Source organism: Sciurus vulgaris (assembly GCF_902686455.1).
Source record: "Sciurus vulgaris genome assembly, chromosome: 18".
In the NCBI taxonomy this organism is placed as follows: domain Eukaryota; kingdom Metazoa; phylum Chordata; class Mammalia; order Rodentia; family Sciuridae; genus Sciurus; species Sciurus vulgaris.
In genome coordinates, this window is record NC_136479.1 from 29,002,485 (window position 1) to 29,022,739 (window position 20,255).

Genomic DNA, 20,255 nt, shown 5'->3' on the forward strand with positions numbered 1-20,255 from the left:
AAGACTGTCTCGAAGGCTACGTGACAACATTTTCACAGGCGTTTTCTCTTCTATTAGACCTCCAACCACTTGTAAGGAGGGATTTTTTTCACCTGAAGAAACCTACACCTACAGCCACTAAGAGAAGAGCAGAGGGAGCCCTGGATGCCCGCTGCGGGCTCTTCCAGGCTCTACCTGAACCTGCACGGGTTGCGCTCCTATTTGGAGAAACGTCCCGCTGTGACTGAGGTACTCAGTTGGGATGGAGATGAAGGGCTCTGGTTCTGCCCCTTAATGGAAGGCACACACAGGGTCACGAGGTCATGACCCATGCCTGCTGCACATGGGTCACATTCTGTCCTGGACAGAACACTTTGTCTCTGTTCCCTTATATATGGGTAAGGAAATAATAGCTGTGACATCAAAAAGTATGAAGATTAGACACATTTATATATGAAACTTGTGACCAGCACACAGTACTCTGTGGGGAGCGTTACTCATTAGCCCCACCAGCAACAATACGAGTGACAGCCACCTTTCACACGCCCTCTATCCAAGGGGTTGATTCCACCAACCTGAATAGAATTCTTCTCTACTGGAGGAGAAATTAGGTAACAAGCATGTGAGATGCGTTTGGTTAAAAGTTATGGAAACCTAAAAAGTGTTTAGTTGTGGATGTGGGGAAAGTTGCCTTGGTCCTTAAGACCGATGGGAGAACGGTGGGGTGGGGGGCAGTTCTTGCAGGCTGGCTCCACCCTTGTATCCTGAGAGATCCGTGAGCTGAGAACAAGGCAAAGAGTTAGGTTAGGGGGCAGAGGGGAGCCCGAAGCTGGACACACAACCCTGCTCCTCTTTCTTCACGGCAGTGGTATATGGAGAAAAACAGGACATTTATAGATGCGTCTAGGCTTCTAGGCTGCAATGTAGATGAAGAGCTGGGATGGGGACAGTCAGTGAGGCCGAGCCCACATGCTCCAGCTCCAGCCAGCCCCACCTGAAGGACGAGTTTGGGCTTGGGAGGGGTGCATGCTGAGGGCACAGAACAAGTTCACAAGGGGCAGACCCTAGCCTGCAGGTGAAAGGGGATGTCAGCCTAAGAGCATGAGGACTCCCTCCATGGCTTGTCCTCCATGTGGCTGTGGTCAGCATGGATGACCCAGATCCTGAGTGAATGCTGCCAGGCTACACGGGGGAAGGTTAGACCCTTCTGGGAGCTTCTCTAAATGGGCCTGGGCAACCAGCAACAGAGGAGACTGCTTCCTAGGAACCTCCCTGAGGCTTCTTGAAGTGAGAAGGAAGGACAGGGAAACTTGGGAAGTACCACAGAGAGTGGACCAAGCCACAGATAACAAAGTCTAGAGACGCCAGGCATGAGAAATTCAGGAAACACTTAGACCTAGTTCAAGATCTCAGGTGGCCTGCTCTTCAGTTTCCCTAAATGTAAAAGGGATGGAAATAAAGCCCATCTTGCCATGGTCTGGTGGAAGGTGCACCCATGCTCCTGTCGGAGATGCTGCATAGGGTGGGGGTGCAGGACATCAAGAGTAAAGAATAAAGTTAATATTATGGAAACTTCAAGATCACGAGTTCACAGTCTGTTCTTTGCTCTAATTATGCTTCTTGTCTCTTTTTACTAAATCACCAAAATTAAAAACTCATTTCAAGAGAGAAGCATAACCAATTCATGTAAAAGCTGGCATCTACATCATCCTGGCAACTACATGTGGGGCTCTCATGAAGAACCCCCTTTCTCAAGCTGTTAGAGTCTCACTGTCGAAATTAAAAGAAAGCAGCAAGTTATACAATGGCGACACAGTGCTGCGACCTGTTTTGTATGTATTTAAAAGTCTATGCTTAACGAGCAGTTTATCCTGTAGAAATCATGCAAAAAGAGGAGCATTTCCTTGTCAAAGGGAGAGTTTAAGATCGTCACTTTTTGAAAAGTAATTGTTAGTACGTGGGGAGCTAGGATATTTCTATTTTGGGGCAATTTAACTTGATAAACATAAGTCGTATCCCCTGCTGCAGCGCATGCTCTCATCTCTGAGATGTAAGCACTCTAAATATTTTATAGCTTCGCCTTCACAGAGTTGTTCTCAAGAAGCTGGCATTTGTAGAAGGAGAACAATGCAGCCACAGTGAGGAAAATATTTCCATTTAAAATTCATATCGCTCTTCTCTCGCCCTTTCTCCCCTCCCTGTGGCTGTGTTAATAGAGACAGAGCCCAAGAGAAGAGGAACTGAGAGACCTGTTCAGCAGCCATTTGAGAACCGGCCAGGAGCAGCTGCTGCACACAGCACAGGATGGACTGCTCTCTGCCTTCAGGGTCACCCCTGATCAGAGCCACATGGCACTCATCTTCAGAAATGCAGGATGGCATGCACCCGGTTGCACCCACAGGTGAAAGGTATCTGCTCCAAGCCCAGGAGCCAGGTGTCCTGGTGGGAGCATGCACTTCCGTAGCTGATGGAGCAGGGATGGAGCATCTCCAGTACCGTGTGTGACTTCAGTATTTAATGAGCATCTCCTACATGCCATGCCTGGGCAATGCTTTTATAAGCAGCATCTCATTTTATCTTCATGGCACTGAGCATATTACTTGACCTTGCTTTATAAGGCTCAGGTTTCATATGTGCACAGTGAGATAATAAAAAATCTCTCTCTCATGGAACCATTTAGAAAGTTTGCAAGATTGACAGCAACCCTAACCCTCTGAGCTCTTAGGGGGCAGAGGAAAATCCCCCCTCAAAGTGGCCAGGTCTCAAAAGGAAGATCCTTTTAATTTCTTGGCAGTGTCAGAATACAAACACAGGTTTTGTTAATGAAGTTGCCTCTTCAGTCTACCTCCCCAGGGTTTTGTATGGTCCCCAGGCTGCCTGGCATGGTGGGCGGCAGCAACCAAGGCATGGGGAGGAGGCTGAAGTTAACTGAATAATAAAGGACTGATGGTCCAAAACAGGGAAAGTAGAAAAATAGGGAAATTTCCAGTGAAAAAAATTTTTAAATGATCTCCCTTCATACTGGATGGATGTGGTTGTGAGCCCCAACCCCCATCGCTGGTGGATGAGGACAAATTTCTTGTGTGTGCTGTGAGTCTTGGAAACCAAGGATTTGAGGGGAGTCCCTGGGGCATGCTAGGCCTCCCCTCTGATTGGGATGGAGGGATGAGGTCTTCCTTCTCATTCCCCGGAGTAAATATTAGTGTGTCCATTTTACAGTTGAGGAAGCAAAAGCTCCAACAAGGTCAAACACTTTCCCATGGTCACAGGTCTGGTTACTAAATTCTCCTGCACTCAGCAGTCTGTTTCGAGCTTGGTGCTCACTGTCTCCCTGGAGGGACGCAAACCCTCCAGGACATCGGTATTGTCATTCTTCCACACCGTGGCTCTCTGTCCAGATGCCAACCACACTCACCCATGGCTTGACATGCGATGTCCACAGTCTCTTCCACTTCAGCTAGAATCCGACTCTCAGGCTCAGCAGTAAAATACGGTGGCTCTTTAAACAAGAAGAAAAAAATAAATAGCCCCTAAGTAAAAGAAGGATATGTCAAAGACCACAACAGCCTCAAATATTTTGAGTTCCATTTAAAAACTATTTCTAAAAAATGTGTCATTAGTCACCATCACACACACAAACCCAGGATTCAGTAAGCAGTGGCCAGAGGCAATTTATATTCTAAGGTTTCAGAAAGCAGATTACTACTCAGGGCGAGGGCTACTTTTCAGTTTATGGACTTGAATCATGGAATATCTTAATTCACATTTTAGAAGGATCATCCCAAGAGGTTCATAAAGGTTTATATTTACAGCACAGTATTTTATAGGCTAGTTTGCTTCAGTATCTACACACCAACTCATGAAGCATGTCAAATAAAGTGTCATCACAAGGAACCAGCCTGTCCCAGGGAGCACTGTGGCCTATTAACATGTTTCTTAAAGTCTTAGCAGTTCTTTAGCTCCAAAATATAGATTGAATACCTCAATGGAATGCAAAATAATAGCAAATAGCAAGAAAAAAGTGGGGGACTCTTATACATCTCTGGCAACAAAGGGAACCCTCGGCCACTGCGTCCCTAGGCTCTGCCCTCGCCTGGGCAACAGAAATAGTGGTTGTATTAAACAATGAATTCCCTCAGAGAGTAAAATGCAATATTTTTCTCAGTTTATTCAGCAGAAATTCAACAGAAGCATGGCCAAATTTGGGAGTATTCAGATGGTAGTGATTTCATTATTGCGATAACAAAAGACTGGTACATTCACTTTCTGCGTGATAATTAATATCTGGGGACTGTCTCCAGAGTGGCTTATTCTCATCCTAACTGTGTGGAATGTGGATAATGTAGGTTGGCATGCCTCCTATATTGACTGTATCTTTAGAACAGGGTAGGATGTGGAGGAGGAAACTGAGAAATGAAAACGTAGCGCATTTCAAAGAAATGATTAAGGAGAAAAAGCTGGAGGTTTCTGAATGGAGGCAAAGTTGGTATCAATTCTGCAATTACCTGGACCGCTCAAGTGGAAACAAATCTGCCTGAATTACCCACTCTGGTTACAGAGATGGCTGCAAATTCACTAGCTGGAAGCCGAATCATCTGTTAGTTTTCGTGTGTAGAAGCCAGGCCTAGAGAAGCACGGCAGATTTAATACCTTCCTTCTCCAAGCTGGTCTTGGGACACACATTCCCCATTTGGTCACGTCTTCTTAATCAATAACAATGATAGCAGCATTATTTATATTCTAACTACACAGCGACTGCATTGTGTCAAAGCCCTGTGTACAGGTCATGCCCCATATTCATCAGTGGATACTAAAATCAATATCTTCTGTCACCATCTGATTGAAGGGATGTGAGGCGAGAAGGGAAAAATTAAGTTAAACATTAACATTTGCTTATGATAAATTATAATTTTCATTCCCTTAGTCAAAAGTTTTATTTTTAGATAACTGTAGAGTATAGGACTCATGGAGCTGTATGAAATAATATGGAAAAGTCCCCTGTGTCCTTTCCTCTACATCTTGCAAAACCACAGCACAATATCACAACCAGGATATCAATACTGATGCAACTATTTTATCCAGGTCTCCCCAGTTGTGCTTATGTGTGTGTGTGTGAGAGAGAGAGAGACAGAGAGAGAATGTGTGCACACATTTAGTTTCATGCACCATCACCACAAGTGCAGGTCTATGCATCCATGCCACAATGAGACACAGGATGCTGCCCTTTGATAACCATGACCATCCCAAGCCCCCAGCTCTCCTCCTGGCAGCCACTGATCTGTTCTCTTGTCATTTCAGGAATGTTATATAGATGGTCATACAGTTTGTTGCTTTTTTCACCCCACAACTCCCTTGAGATTCCTCCCATATGAGCTATGCTTGATAATGCAAATCTGCCACCACCTTCAGGACCACAGCACCTTTCCCCAGGTGCCGATTCTGTAACAAGGACGCCGACTTCACTTCTGCCTGCAAGTGTCCCCTAGGTGGCTAAAAGCAGGATTAAAGATGTGGCATCTCTGCCTCTATTATGCATACACCTCTTCTGCTCTGAACCACCTTGGATTCCAGGAGTGACAGGTCTGGTGGAGAAGCGTCTCACGATGAGTGAAGCTACTCCACAGGAGCAACTACTTCCTTGTCCTAGACAAGGCCCGACCTGAGACTGAGATCATGATGGACAGACCACACCAGCTCAAGATCACCTGTTTTGGCAGCTCTGAACAGCCTCCAGCTGTGCAAACCCGACCTTACCCTCATTCCCCTTTCTATAAAACCTCAAAGTTATTGTCAGCCCCTAGAAGACAGAGCTAAGGACCAGGGTCCCCTTGTCTCCCTGCTATACAGATTAAAGTTCCTTGCATGTTTTTCACCACTACCTTTCTGTTTGGTTTTTGAGGTGAGTGGCTGGACCTGCTTATTTGATCTCCAGAATCAGACCTCTGGTAACAATTATACCCCTCATTTCTCCCAAGAGCCAGGGAGGCTGGAGCTGGAGACCCAGCTAGGGCTAGAGAAAGGAGTCTACAGAGTAACCCAGTGGCTAAGGCCAGGCTGAGGCCACCCCTCCACAGGTGCCCTCACTTCACCCCAGTCAGTCAACAATGAGTGGGCATGGTTCATAGGGCCACCAACAGGTGGGAGCTCCCTGCCCCCTGCCCTCCCGAGCACCTCGCAGGGGCCAGGTCTGGAAGGGCAGTCTGCTGGTGCCAGGCAGCCGCAGCATTTCACACCCCACCCCCAGGAAGATGCCATGGTACAGTGCATCAGGCAGAATGGTTCCTTGTTTCTGGAAGCCTTCAGGTGGTGGAGCCAGCAGAGTGGGCACGGAGCTACCATAAGCCTCGGGCCACTCAGGCTACTTCTGCTCTTCATTGTGTTATACCCCCACCGTCCACAGGCTGCAACTTCTTGCTGCTGGATCTTCACACTTCCTGATCGCACCAGTTGCCTGGAAGGATTTTCTCTCCATCACTCGCTACTTGTTCACACACAGTCTGCTAGGAGAAGAAAAAGCTGGGGGAGCCCAGGCCTATCAGCCATGGAGGCTATGAGTTAAAGCATGGGGATCGGTTACAGGCTAGTCCTCCAGGCACAGACCTTTGCAACTACTTAATCTTCAAAGGGCAAGAGAGTGAGATGTGTCTTCACAAATCGGCAGTACTCTTTTTAGAACAGGTGTGCTGTCAGCCCACACCGGACTTTTAAAAATCAATCACAAATGCAGTCAATAAAACTGGGGATTGAAATGAACATTTCTATCTCTTTTGAGACAATGAGAAGACATTAAGAAAAGGTTCTCCTGCCGAGTGTTAAATCAGAGTTCAGACAAGGCCAGCATGGGCCAGATGTTCTCCAGGATGGGCTAAGGCCAGTGGCCCCACAATCTAAGACCTGGAGGTGGAGGTTCCTCCTGGGCAGCCCTACCCATGGGCCTCTATCAAATTCCCCCCTCTCCGGAATGCCAGGGTGATAGAGCGTGACTTTGGCCTGACCCAGGCAACCACAGTAGAGGCAGTCAGGCGCACCAAGGATTTGTCATCTTTTTCTGTCCCTGGTTCTGGGTAGTGGTTTCTGTCTGCAATTCAGGGCTTGTCCTGAGCAGGGGTTATCACAAGGCCTGAAGACATTCCCCACACCATCTTCCCTCCAGTGGCCACCTCCGTGAGCAGCAGGTCTCAGCATGTGCCTGCAGCAGTTGTCTGTCACTATCTACACTCAGGAGCTTTTGTCCACTGCAGTGGGCAGAATGGTTCCCAAGGACACCTTCATCCAAATCCCTGGGCCTATGAGTAAGACTTGCAGATGGGATCATGGTTACCAACCTAAAGTCGGTGGATGGGACGGAGTGTGCCTGGTCTAACCACATGAGTCCTCAAGAGGGGAGAACTTTCTCCACCAGGAAAAAGGAGAGGGAGAAGGGAGGGTAGAGAAATTCCAGGTGGGATGGAGGGAAGGCAGACAGGCAGGCAGGCAGGAGGCTCTTTTACACTGGGACATGAACATGTAAGAGGTGCTCCGCTTCAGCTCTAGAAGCCCATGCAGTGAAGCTGCAGAAGACTTTTCAAGCGTGATCCTGGCATCAGCTGAGAGGGACTGCAAGTAATGTTATTTTAAGGTATTTGAATTTCTGAATGATTTGTGTACAAACACTCAGAACAGATTTGAGATGTATGGAGATGGCTCTGTGATAGTTCCTCTCACCCTCCCAGTTTCAGAGCGTCATGAAAGAGCCGGCGTGCGGGCTGCACACACGCAGGCAGGCAAGGGTGTGAATGGCACTGCTTTGAATGTGACGAGCAGAAAATGTCGACTGTCAGTGTACGGGGAAGATGTGCTCGCTGCAGCCCCCTGGACCTACGATGTTAGAGTTAGGAGGAGGAATCATTTTATTTACTCCAAGAAAGAAACAATCTCCCATGGATGGCAAGACACCTCCTGATCACAGAGACAGTAAACATGAAGTGTGTGATATGAACTGATTAATGGTAACTAGTGCAATGTGACATGTCAGAGTTATGCCAATAGCAACTCGAGCCACCATTTAGTGCTTCTGTGGCGCAGTTACTTCTTTGAATTTTCGCAGCCTCATCTGCTTTGTCTCCAAGTTGGGGATGTGGAAACTGAGGCCAACAGAGCCAAGACCCTGTTCAAGACAGTGAAGGGTGCAGTCAGAAGCTGACCCCAGAGACCACACTATCATATCTCATGCTAGGCTCCCCTCCAGCATGTCCCATATGCCACAGGGGCACAGCTGAGAGACACTCAGCAGAGGTGACATCTAGAGGGGTACTGAGGGGCACTTGGACCCCACTGATAAGCGAGGCATGTTGAGGGCAGGAGGGCAGGTATCCGGCATGCCAGATACTCAGGGTCTGAAGGACATGACCCAAGTCTGCCGTTGGCCTTTCCCACAGCAGGCCCCAGACAACGCTGGATGCCAACAGAGCATGGGGGTGCTGGAAACACCTGGGGACAGCAGATTAGCTAAAGAGCTTGTTCTTAAAGCAGCTTCTGTCGTGGGACCAGCAAGGTGGGAACTAGCACAGAACACACCTGGAATGGAATACATCCCCTCCTGCAGGGAGTGAGGGAGCTGGGTGCACCGACAGCTCCTCAGATGCCCAAGGGCTGCTCTAAGGCCCAGCACTTCCCACCTGCCACAGTGGGCACAGCTGGTTCCAGTGGCTGGAGGACACCACCAGGAAGGAGATGGAGGTGATAGGAGCAACAGAGCAAAAGTGGTGCCCTGAGGCAGGGGACATTCTGCCCCTGCCCTGGGGTGGTCAGGGAACATAGCAGCCCCATGGAGTGTGTCAGGTAGTATGGCCTGTCACCCTGAAGGTACAGAGGGGTGGGTCAGAAGAGGGGCCTGCTGAGAGACAGCGGCACAGCTGAGCTCCTGAGAGGTGGTGAAGACAGGTACCGGCAGGCCACAGAGCATGCTGACTGTGGGAAGTGAGCACCAGGCATCTTCCAGCAGCACCAGGCTGCCTGATCAGAGCTCAGGGCTCCTGTTTAAAAACCCCAGAAATTGAGCAATACAGCAGGGAAGTTGACAGGGAAGTAAACAGTGCAACCACTCTGTCTTGTCTCATCAGTGTGAAATAAAAGTAATTGGGAGCCAATTTGTTTCTGCTTTCTTTCATCTACATGTTCACATCAATAGCTCTTTCCCCAGTTGCAGAGTGATGGTCCTGTGAGATTGAACACGTATGCTGAGGACATTCCGTGGTGGCTGGATGTGGAGCAATAATCCCACCAGGTCCTCGGAACCAACAGTGACGCTCTTCAGGACCTTCCAGTGTGAACCAAACACAAGATCCCTCATCATAGTGAGTTCTTATGACTAAAGGAGGATTCAAATCAGCATTGTGAAGAAGCAAAGTATGTTCATGTGCCTTTAAAAGTCAGAGCACACAGAGACGGTAACTGTAGAACACGAAAAACATTCTGCTTTGGGATTCCGATATAAATGCAAGACCTGAGTTCCTATGATAGATTTAAATATTTTAAAAAAGAATTATGATTGAAACAAACATTCTAGTTTACAGGGAGATAAATTTCCTCTCTTGTTTAAATTACCTTAAAATGTTTTAACACAATATAGTCCTGTCTACAAGAGATTTACACATCACCAATTTTAATTTTGGTTCAATCTATAATGCGCTGTGTTCATATAGCTGTAGATCAACCTTGATGAAAGTCTCTGCAGAGAACGAGACATGGTATTTACATCACAGCTGAGGCACCGTGAGGAGCGGAGGCAGGCAGCAGCAGAGCAGTTCAGATTCCCAGTGGAACAGGCAGTGATCTGGGACCCAAGCCTGCTTCTTGGGTAGGCACAGCTTCTTTCAGGGGGGCTGACCGGTTTGCCCTGCACTGTACTCAGCAGAGTCACACTGGGGGCACGAAGCCATTGTCTAATTTCTACAGGAGTATGTCAGTGCTCAAGGCACCCACCTTTTATAACTCTTGCTAATTTCACAGGGAGCTATAAGCTTTTGGGTTTTCTTGTTTTGCAACTGAAGGTTCAAGATGCATTATTGGAAGAGCTACTGATTTCTGAAGGCTTTCTTCCTATCTTGCCTCTCCTGTCCTCAATTCCTCTTACTCATAGGAGGAAGAGATGGAGCAGAGATGCTCCTGCCTGGATCTCAGATGCTCTGATCAGGAGTGGCTGCCACCAAGGAGGATGGGTACCAGGACAGTAATCACAGTCACTAAAGAAAAGCAAATATAGGACTGACTAGAGCTGGAAGAGTGAAAGAAATGAAGGCACTCACCTCACAATTTAATGTCATCTTTTCATAATCTGACTATAAATTTAAGATTTTCTCAGCCTGTACAAAGGACACTTTCTAACCACTTCAATTTCTAGCATTTAGAGCTAGGCAACTCAGGCACTTAATCTGATTTCCCATTCTCCTTGGTACTAGGTCAACACCCCATTTTTTAGGAAGCATCTCTGCTCCTACCTTCTAGTTTAACCAAAGGCAGCAGTCAATAGTTTAACTTTCTTCTGAGTCAAAAACTAACAGTAATAAATGCCTTCTGAACATCTTCATAGTAGCCCGGAAGCACTGTGGAGAAGCACGGGGCAGAAATGCCAGACGAGGCAGGCGATTTCCATGAGGAGGACTTTGCCCTCCATTCCCAAGCTTTACGATTAGATGCGCTCAGAAGGACATTTCCTGGAAGTATCAGGCACATCCACACTTTGGATTTAATAGATTCATCTTCTTGGAAAAGAAGAACAGGATGAATTTCGAAGATGAATGCAACCTCACCTCCATTTTCTGGGCTCAAAATAAAGTCCATGAAATACAGGGATGCTCTTTCATCTGCAGGGAAGTGTCAGTGTGGGTGCTATCTGAGGGTGCTGACAGGGCCACTTATTGATTTGAGCCTTACCTATGATGGAAAGGAAGGCTTTCGCCCTGGCTGGTTCAAAAGCACTGCCTTGCAGCATCGCCTCGCAGACATAGAGCCCCGTGTCAGCCGAGGTGGGGTTGCTGATGGTGAGGCGCCTCCCGAAGCTGTGGAGCCCACTGGTGAGTCTCACTCCGTTTCTCTTCCAGTGCACGCTCAGCTCTTCCACAGGCCTGCAAGGGCATCGGTGACAATGATTGTGAATCATGTAGATAGCAATAATAATAATTTCAGGCATTCAGCACGAGCCTGACAAAGCTAATTCTACCAGGAACCATGGCGGGTTGAACAATGGACATTTAAAAATCAATCCAGATACAGCTCTACTCCCTTACGGCACGCATCGACGATACATTCTGCTCAAGGGCTATTGAGCAAGGATAGCTAATTGCAGCAGCAATGGACCATAAGTGCTAATGATCCCATTTGCTCAGGAAAAGAATGTTTAAAATAAATACTACTAGGGGACACTATAGCTACATGGGAGGTGTGACCACCCGAACTCCATTCTGGAGTGACCATGATCCAAGCAGAGAACACCTAGGATTAAGTAGGGGAGAGAAATGAATTTTTCTTTGAAACCAAGGGGCTTTGCTCTTCTTTCTCCAGCTAGCATTGTAGAAGAGGCCTACACCATCACCCATAGCTAAAAGGAAAAGCAGCATTTATTGCAGGAGGTTTGAGGAAAAGTAGGGCATTGGTTCTCAGTCCTCCCATACATGGTGTGCAGAGCCCAGGTGATAGGCAGCCTGCCTCTGCGGAAAGTGGAGGGCATGCGCCCCTCCTCCCATCATGGTCTCACTCAGAGAATATTTATTAATACAGGTTCAGTATCCCTTATCTGAAATACTGAGGACCAGAAGTGTTTTTGTATTTCACTTTTTTTGTGTGGATTTTAGATTATTTGCACATACATAATGAGGTATCTTGGGGATGGAAACCAAACCTAACCACAAAATTAGTTGATGTTTCTTCTATACCTTATACACATAGCCTGAAGAGAATTCCATACAATATTTTTGAGGCACCTGTGTTTTTTTAATATATTTTTTAAGTTGTATATGGACACAATGCCTGTATTTTATTTATTTTTTTAATATGGTGCTGAGGATTGAACCCAGTGCCTCACACATACTAGGCAAGCACTCTATCACTGAGCTGAACTCCAGTCCTAGCTCCTGTGTTTTGACTGTGATGCAACATATGAAGCCAGAGGTAGAATTTCCCACTTAGTCAATACTCAAAAGCTTTAGAGTTTGGATTTTTGGATGAGAGATGCTAAACTGTGTGTCCGTGTCCAGAGCACACCCATACCTGGCATTGGCTATGCACTCCAGGGTGGTCTCACTGGATCCTGCCACCACACTCCTGTTGCCTGGGGCAACCACAATGACAGGGGCCACAGCTTCAGGTGTGCCAATGTCTCCTGCAGCAGAGAAAGTAAAACGTCCATGGAACTCCTCTCTGAATGGAAAGGGGATGACTAGGACACGGCAGATGAAGGGTCTTGTCAGACATACTCAGAGGAAATCCAGAAGTTCAGGACCTACCTGTGGGATCACAAGCATCAGGTCTATACACATCCAGCCTCTGTTGGAAGCCCGGAAGTAACTAGGAGTCTGGTGCACCTGAGGGTGTCATGCTGTGCTCCATGCTATGGGGCTTTCAACTACTCAGCATTTTGCAAAATGCTTGCTGGCTGTATTTTATTTTTTTCATTGATTTAAGACTTTGCCCATTGAGTCACCTATATACCCACTATTTTCAAATTCAGTCAATTGCACAAATACGCCACGTGTCAGGCACTCCGCTAGGCACAGAGGTCAATAGAAAGCGACCGAATGTGACTCCCTGAGCAAACACATTCAATTAACAGTGTTCAGCTCCTTCGCTGGAGTTTCAATCCCTTTTTCTTTTCTGCAAAGTAAATATCCTGAATCCATCTCGGTTTTGTAAGTATCAGACTATAAATAATTTAGCTCATACTTTGGTGACAAGGGAGAAAAAAAACTGGGATGCATTTCTGCCACTTTTCTCTAAAACACATTTAGCATCAAAATTAAACTACCCACAGCACACTTTACTACTGTTTATTTAGGGAAAATGAAGACCAAACAACATTTATAGAACAGGAATTTCAATAAAGGGTGGAGATGTAAGAGACTGGAAATAAAAACAAATTTAAACGACTGCAAATGCAAAATGCCTCCTCTAGCACTTCGTGCTGAAGAGCCCACCATCTCCAGCAGCAGAGGGAACTCTGGCAAGGAAAGGTTGTGGCCACCAGGCTGGTGGTGGATGCTCAGCCATCCAGAGGGAACGGGGAAGAGGGAGGGCCTCCTGCAGCAAGGGGTTCCCACAACTCAGTGACTGGCATTCACTACCTAAGCAGGATGTGATTTTTCTGTTAAAGGTGCATCTGAAATTTAAAAGGAAGAGGGGGAGGAGGAGGATGGGAAGGAGATGGGGGAGGAAAAGGGAGAGAGGGAGAAGTAGAAGGAGAGGGAGGGGGAGTGGGAGTGGGCGGGGAAGGAGGGGAGGAGAAAAGCTTGTGGCAGCAGTCAGCAAACAAATTTTCTTAAACCTACGCATTGATTACACGATGGGAGACCAATTCTTAGGGATTTGTAGTCTGACCGAGCCAGGGGTGGCTCTGGGCTTTCCCAAACTCTGGGCCTCTGACACCCCGCCCCCCATGGCTCCCCTGGGAACCTGCCTGGTTACCTTCTCCCTTTAGAAACTTCACAGATTGTGGGACTGGGTGCAGATTTCTGAGAGGATGCTGGAGTACACTCATGCTAAGGCCAGAGCATAAACTGAATGCCAAACTGAGGAACAACCCCCCCCTCATCACCTGTGAAAGTCACAGATAAGAAGGAAACACCCGAGGAGCTAATATTTGCAAATAGTTATGAGAAGTGAAGGGCAGTAGCAGAGAAAGCTGAAAGGTCACTGAGAGAGATGCTAACTTGGCATTAATCCTGGTGCAGCCACGGTGGCAGAGAGGAAGCCCATGCTTAGCACTTGTCACTGCCTGGGGAGGATGGTCCCAACCACTGGCTCCTCTCCTGCTCAGACCAGAGATCAAGCATTGGACAGGGATGCCCGGAGGGTGAGCTCAAAACCCTTTTGGGACAGGCACCATAGAGGCTTTGCTCCAGCCAGCCACACAGAGAGAAGGATGAAGCCAGCTGTCCTTGGTGTGGGTCCTACTGTAACTCTTATCAGTCACTTAAAACACACGGATGCACTTCTGCAGCACACCGTCACCAGAGGCACAGGTTGAACTGAGTGACTTCTCCAGTCAGAGTTTGTAGATGTCAGTCTGCCTCTAAGCCAGCCCTCGAACCCCAACTCCTGGGTTCCTTCTAAGGATGCATGTACCCCAAAGGATACTGGGGGAAGAAGCAGAAGGTGCAAGAGATGCAGAAGAAGGGGCTGGGGCTGGCTCAGTGGCAGAGTGCTTGCCTGGCAACAGGGCCTAAGAGGAATTGCCAGATACCCACAAGGTCACAGCAAGGTGCAGTGGCTCCGCAGGCACCACTGCACCAAGATGGAAGCAAGGGTGGCCCGATGCAAAGTTGTGCATTTTTTATGGCAACTGCTAAAACACTGCAGAAAAATTTTCCATAGCTTATGAATCCATGCATCCTGATTATCAAGAACAGTGCGCATTACAGTATACAATTCTGGTAAATGGTTTTTTTTTATAAAGTTGTTTTAAAATTTCAATCGCCAGAACCAAAAAAAAATTTTTTTTAAATTAAGAATAAATTTTAGGGGCTGGGGAGATAGCTCAGTTGGTAGAGTGCTTGCCTTGTAAGCAGAAGGCCCTGGGTTCAATCCCCAGCACCCAAAAAAAAAAAAAAAAAAAAAAAGAAAGAAAGAAAAGAATAAAGTTTAAAGTCATATGTACACATAGATTAAAAAGATCAGTAGACTAAAATAAAATGGAACAATCTCTCATCCCGTCCAAAATCAATCTCTTCCAAATATTTTCATGCTTTAGTTTAGTTTAAATTTAATGAATCTATGGCTATTTTTTGATTCAGCAATTTTAGGCATTGTTTACTGACCATCTGCTGCGATGGATAAGCTTTGTGCCTATACCACTTCAAGCATCCTCTCAAATAGGACTTTTGTTTCTTCTGTTATTTACCTTTGGAATTATACATATCTCCTAAAATGTATATATTACACACACATACACATCTTTTAGAAAAGGAAGGTGATTAGAGATCCCAGGAAAACTAAGGTCCCTATAAGAAAGAAATAATCTTTGAATATTACCTCACTGTGCAGTGGATAGTCTTTACCTAGTACATATAATAGCAATACTGTATATTTATTTCAATGTAGTTAATATTTATTCTCTTATTAATAATCTATAGTCAAAGTTGAAGATGTAATTATGATTTTGAAATAGAATATAAATGTTATTAACCCTGATGTTGTAAAAGTAAAACTAAGGAAGACAGAAAAAGCAACATGGAAGAGCAGAAGAGAATTGAAGGGAAGATGGTTTCCACTACACACAGGGAGTAAGAAGTTACTGTTTCCAGGAGCCCAGGAAATAGAGGGGGTATGTGCACATATACCCATACATACACATTACTTTTGTAACTTTAAAGTACAGTTTCTTGCCCTCTGTATTTAGCCCCCCCACCCCTTTCTCTCTCTGCATACAGTTAGAAAGGTGAATAACGGAAGAACTAAAAATACCATTTTAACTATGTTGAAATGCCGTGTGAAGTGGTATGAACTGAAACCACCATAACAGCAGTCAATAGATAATGTCTAAAATGGGACATTGAGAAATAGCAATAGATACATATGCTTAAAACATGGAATTAAATGCTCAAATAGAGTTAAATTGAGCAGGAAATGCCATGGTTTGACAGTGGGAAACTGCTGCATGTCACCTTAAGCCTTTTGTACTGTCCTCTTCACTCCATGTGCAAGCCCTCCACTGTGTTTCCTTTACATCAGAGTGACCTGGTCCTGTCAGTGTGAACCTGTCATCCTGAGATTGCTCCTCACTACCTTCTTGGCAATAGTCATCGTTTCCTGGAGCTCATGTTCTCCTTTTGGCTTTTGTCCTCATTTTTCTGGAGCATCTTCAAGAATTCCTAAGAAAAGTATGGGTGGAAAAGGTAAGCCTGCAAAGTCCTTGAATGACTGAAAGTGGCTTTATTCTCTTTCCACACATGATTGTTTGCCTGGGTGTACTCCAAATACAAAAAGTGATTGCCTTAGAATATTGAAGGCATTGAAAACAATGTCCCACTGTTTTCTAGTGTCCAGTATTAAAGAGGTAAAGTTCGATTTAAGTTCAGTTCTTGTTATTTGTAAGTGATTTTTCTGTGTGTTTTTATTTCTCTCCTACAACTTTTGGGATATGCTCTGTGTATTTAATATTTTTATAACCTTTTTGTTATGCTGTGCAAGGTACTTGATAGGTCCTTTTGTTTTGAAGACACACATCCTTTTGCATTAGTTCTAACATTATTTTCTCCCTTGTTTTCTGTTTCTAGAGCTCTTAATGGTTGGATTTTAGGCCTTTTGATTGATTCAAAATGTTCCTTTTTCTAATTTTTTTCTTCTTTTTCTAATTTTGGAAAGAGCTGCAACGTTACCTTCCAATTGTTCTTTTGAATTTTTATTTCAGCAACCATATTGTAATTGTCAAGCATGGTTTCCCTTCATGATTGTTCGGGTTTCATAGCATCCTGTTCTCATTTTATGAAATACATTTCCAAATCATATCTTTCACAGTAGGGTCTTTCTTTGAATGATCCATAAATGAATTTTCATACTTAAAAATTATAAGAAGCTAATAGAAATATGAACATTTGGCTTGTCACTGACAACTGCCATCAGGTAGGATATTGACTATTATTCTGAAGGGCCCTATATCTTAGAGTATAGAGGTCTTTTCTCTGGAACCATTCATTCTCAATCAAGAGAATCCTTACCTACCTGTCTGCCTGTCTGTCCACCTGTCTAGTTATTTTAGTTGTTGAATATTGAGTAACAGGAATAGGAAACAGGCTGCCCCATATGTAAATTATTAGCCAAGCTCCTACTTCTAGCTCTTGTTATAATCAACCTTTCCATGACCAAGTCTGTTCCAGGTGTTTCCACACTGAAATATCCCCAAGTGGTCAGGATTCCTCCCTCTGAGATCTGCTTTCCAGTTATTTGTCTTCATCCCTCACTCCGTGATGGCTACTCTTAACCTTTCTTGTTATCCTTAAGGACCTCACTCTCTGTTCCTTTACTGTTTTTAGTGAGTGTTTACTTCTTTTTTAAGCAAGAAGATATAAATACATGCACTTGCTGGCTTTTCTACAAGAATTTTTTCCACATTTAGTTTTTAGAAGAAAGATTCAAAGATGACTATCTAGACATTTCTAAAAGAATAAAACAACCTCTTTATTTCTGTTAGCCCCACAGTATCTAAGATTTAGCAAAACACTTAACAAATGCTCAATGGTTGATTGTTTCATAAATATTTGACATAAATGAGCTGCCACCAACCCCTACCCCACATCTCACCTTCAGTGTTCTACATTAGCAAATAGTTTTGAAAATGCCATGTGCCAATTATGTTAGTCAGCTTTGTATCCCTGTGACCAAAACACCTGACACGGACAACTTATAGGAGGGAAAGTTTGAGTTCACAGTTTCAGAGGTTTGGTCCATGGTTGGCTGACTCCACTGCTCTGGGCCTAAGACTACATAGAAGATCATAGCGGAAGAGCATGGTGGAGGAGCACTGCTTACCTCATGGCAGATGGGAATGGGAGAGAGAAAGGGGAAGGGGCCACAGGGAAGCTGTGCCCTTCCAGGGCATGCCCTAGCGACCCACCTCCTCCAGGCATGCCCCAGTGACCTACTCCCTCTAGCCATGCTCTAGCAACCCACCTCCTCCAGGCATGCCCCAGCAACCCACCTCCTCAGGCATGCCCCAGTGACCTACCCCCTCTAGCCATGCCCCAGCAACCCACCTCCTCAGGCATGCCCCAGTCACCCACCTCCTCCAGTCATGCCCACCTGCCTACAGTTATTACCTTGTCAGTCCATTCAAACTAAGATGGACTGATTAGGTCATAGCCTTTGCAATTCAATCATTTCACTTCTGAACATTCCTGTGTTAACCCAGGTGCTTTCTTTTCTGGTCACACCTAGTATCCAAACAATAACATCAGTGTATGAAGACTTATTTCCCAGAGGAATGTAAACAAAAATGGAAGGAGAGAATTTGTTTTACCAACCTCTCAGAGAGTCACAAAACATTTTTGCTAACTGATTACAAATGCTGCCCAATTCAACAGCACAGTAAGTTGGTTATTATCCCCCCTGCATAGATGGGAAAATTGAGGCCCAAGTCATAAGGTTTCAAGGGTAGAATAAGGCTTTAAATCAATAAATTTCTTTATCCATAATCTTTTTTTTTTTTAAATGATGCTGAGTTCTTCTAATAAAGACTTCAGTTGTCCTCAGGTAACCAAACATGAAATTAACTAGACTGCTCCTTCCCCCACACATTTCCTTAGTTGAGGCTTTCCAGTAGCTTTCCCAACTGAGCACCTTCAGGATAGCCTAGGCGGGAGGTGAAGTGGCTGAATCAAGAAGAGTCCTGCAGAAGCCAGCATCAGAGGGACACTAGGCAGTGTCACAAGCAGAAAGACACTTGAAGTGAGGCCTCTTTGTAGTGTAGGAATAAACCCAGGGGAGTAGACCCTGGTCTCAGGCAGCATCCCCCACATGAGCCTCTGCTCCCTGAAAAGGCCAGTGTGGGAGAGGCCATGCCGCTTGCATCTGATTATAAAGGACATTTAAGAATAGGAAGTTTCTCAAACAGAGAATAAAAAAGAAAAGAAAAGAAGAAAAAAAAAGTCTTAAGGTAACCTGAACTGCTAAGCTGTGGAATTACTGCAGATAAAGGGAATGAATGCAAAACACTACAGGCAGGCAGAGAGCTGGAGGTGGGACAATAAGCCGACAATATGGCCGACAGCCTGTCATGGAGGCTCAGTATTAGGAACGAGAAGAGTAGTAGGGCTGATGAACTCAGACTTTGAAGGCGGCGGGGAAAGAAAACCAGCCATGGGATTCTCTGGGCACAGTGCATCCCAGGCAGGGGAGACAGCCAATGTAGGACCAGGAGGCGGGAATGGGCTTGCTGTGCTGGGGGCATGGCTAGTGAGGCTGGAAAGAGCAGGGGAAGGGGCAGTGGATGACAGGAGGGATCTGCTCAGGCAGGGCCCTGGAGACCATCGCTGAGGTTTATTCTCAGTGAGGAGGGGAAGCCACTGGATTTGGGACAGAGTAGGGATGTGACCTAAAGAGCAGAATTCTAGAGACTATAGGGAAGTTAACTCTAGTAGCAAAGGTGGTCAAGGAGGCCATCCAGGTGGCCACAGGTGCCTGTGCCTGACACAGGGACATCTGGGCTGGGGAAGGGTGGGTCCCGGTGGCATCTAAGTTTCTGATACTTTCAAAGGCAGAGTCACATCATTTGCTTGATGGACCAGTCCTGGGGATAATTGAGGAACTGGAGCCAAAAGAGAAAAAGTTGGCATTTATGAGGTGGAAAGTCTGGGAGAGGGGAGGAAAGTGGCCAGGTTGAGGGTAAGTCAGGGACTGGAATTCAGAGGTGTCATACACAAGATGCCCGTTACCCATGGGGTCAGCAGCACCCTGGGCCCCTCCTCGCCTCCCCTTGCCTCTCTTGGTCCTCCCATCTTGTGCGCACCACACCTCTTAGGGAAGCTGCTACCTCCCCAGGACTGACTGGGGTTTTGGTTTGTTGGGACAGTCCCTGGAGAGCTCTTCTGGCTTCAAGGCATGGCAGCCTGGGGTCCAGATGCCCCTGCTCCCCTGTGGGCTCCCTGAGGCATCATGGCCCACATGGTGCCTGGAGTCCCCAGTGGCTGGAAGGGGAAGGGCTTACCATGGTTATTTCCAAAGCTCCGCTAGCCTTACCTTTCCCCATGGGACCAGTCTTCCCAGCAGTCCGCACCAGACCCTAAAGGCATGCAGTGTAGACTCCTCACTCCAGGTCCTCTCTAGACTATGCTTCGCACTCTGACTGGTAGGGTCTGGGATTGTGCCAGAGGCCAGAAAGTAGGTGTGTAACTTGCTTTGGTCACTAACACCCTCCAAGCCATAGCTCTCCTCACTGCCTGTGCCCCACTCTTGTTCCCATAACACTGCACAGCCTCCCAGGTTCCTATGACTCACTTGAGCATCTCTGTGAGATAAGCCTGTCCTGAGGGCATGCAGCGTGGCCCCGGTGACATGCTCAGCCTGCTGCCAGCCCCTTCTTAACCTGTGCC

The 20,255-nt window shown here is 46.2% G+C and overlaps 1 protein-coding gene across 3 annotated transcripts in view; it reads right to left on the minus strand.

The window, feature by feature from the left end:
* SDK1 (sidekick cell adhesion molecule 1) overlaps positions 1 to 20,255 on the minus strand; it is an 871,941-nt gene that overhangs the window by 222,809 nt on the left and 628,877 nt on the right. For all 3 annotated transcript variants that reach the window (XR_013760645.1, XR_013760646.1, XM_079120438.1), the window contains exons 6-8: positions 12,226 to 12,337; positions 10,894 to 11,084; positions 3,395 to 3,478 (exon numbers count right to left, since the gene is read on the minus strand). Coding sequence is in view for 1 of the 3 variants with exons in the window: in XM_079120438.1 (XP_078976564.1) it covers positions 3,395 to 3,478; positions 10,894 to 11,084; positions 12,226 to 12,337 (387 nt within the window). In the remaining 2 variants the exon portion in view is untranslated. The remainder of the gene's footprint in view (positions 1 to 3,394; positions 3,479 to 10,893; positions 11,085 to 12,225; positions 12,338 to 20,255) is intronic.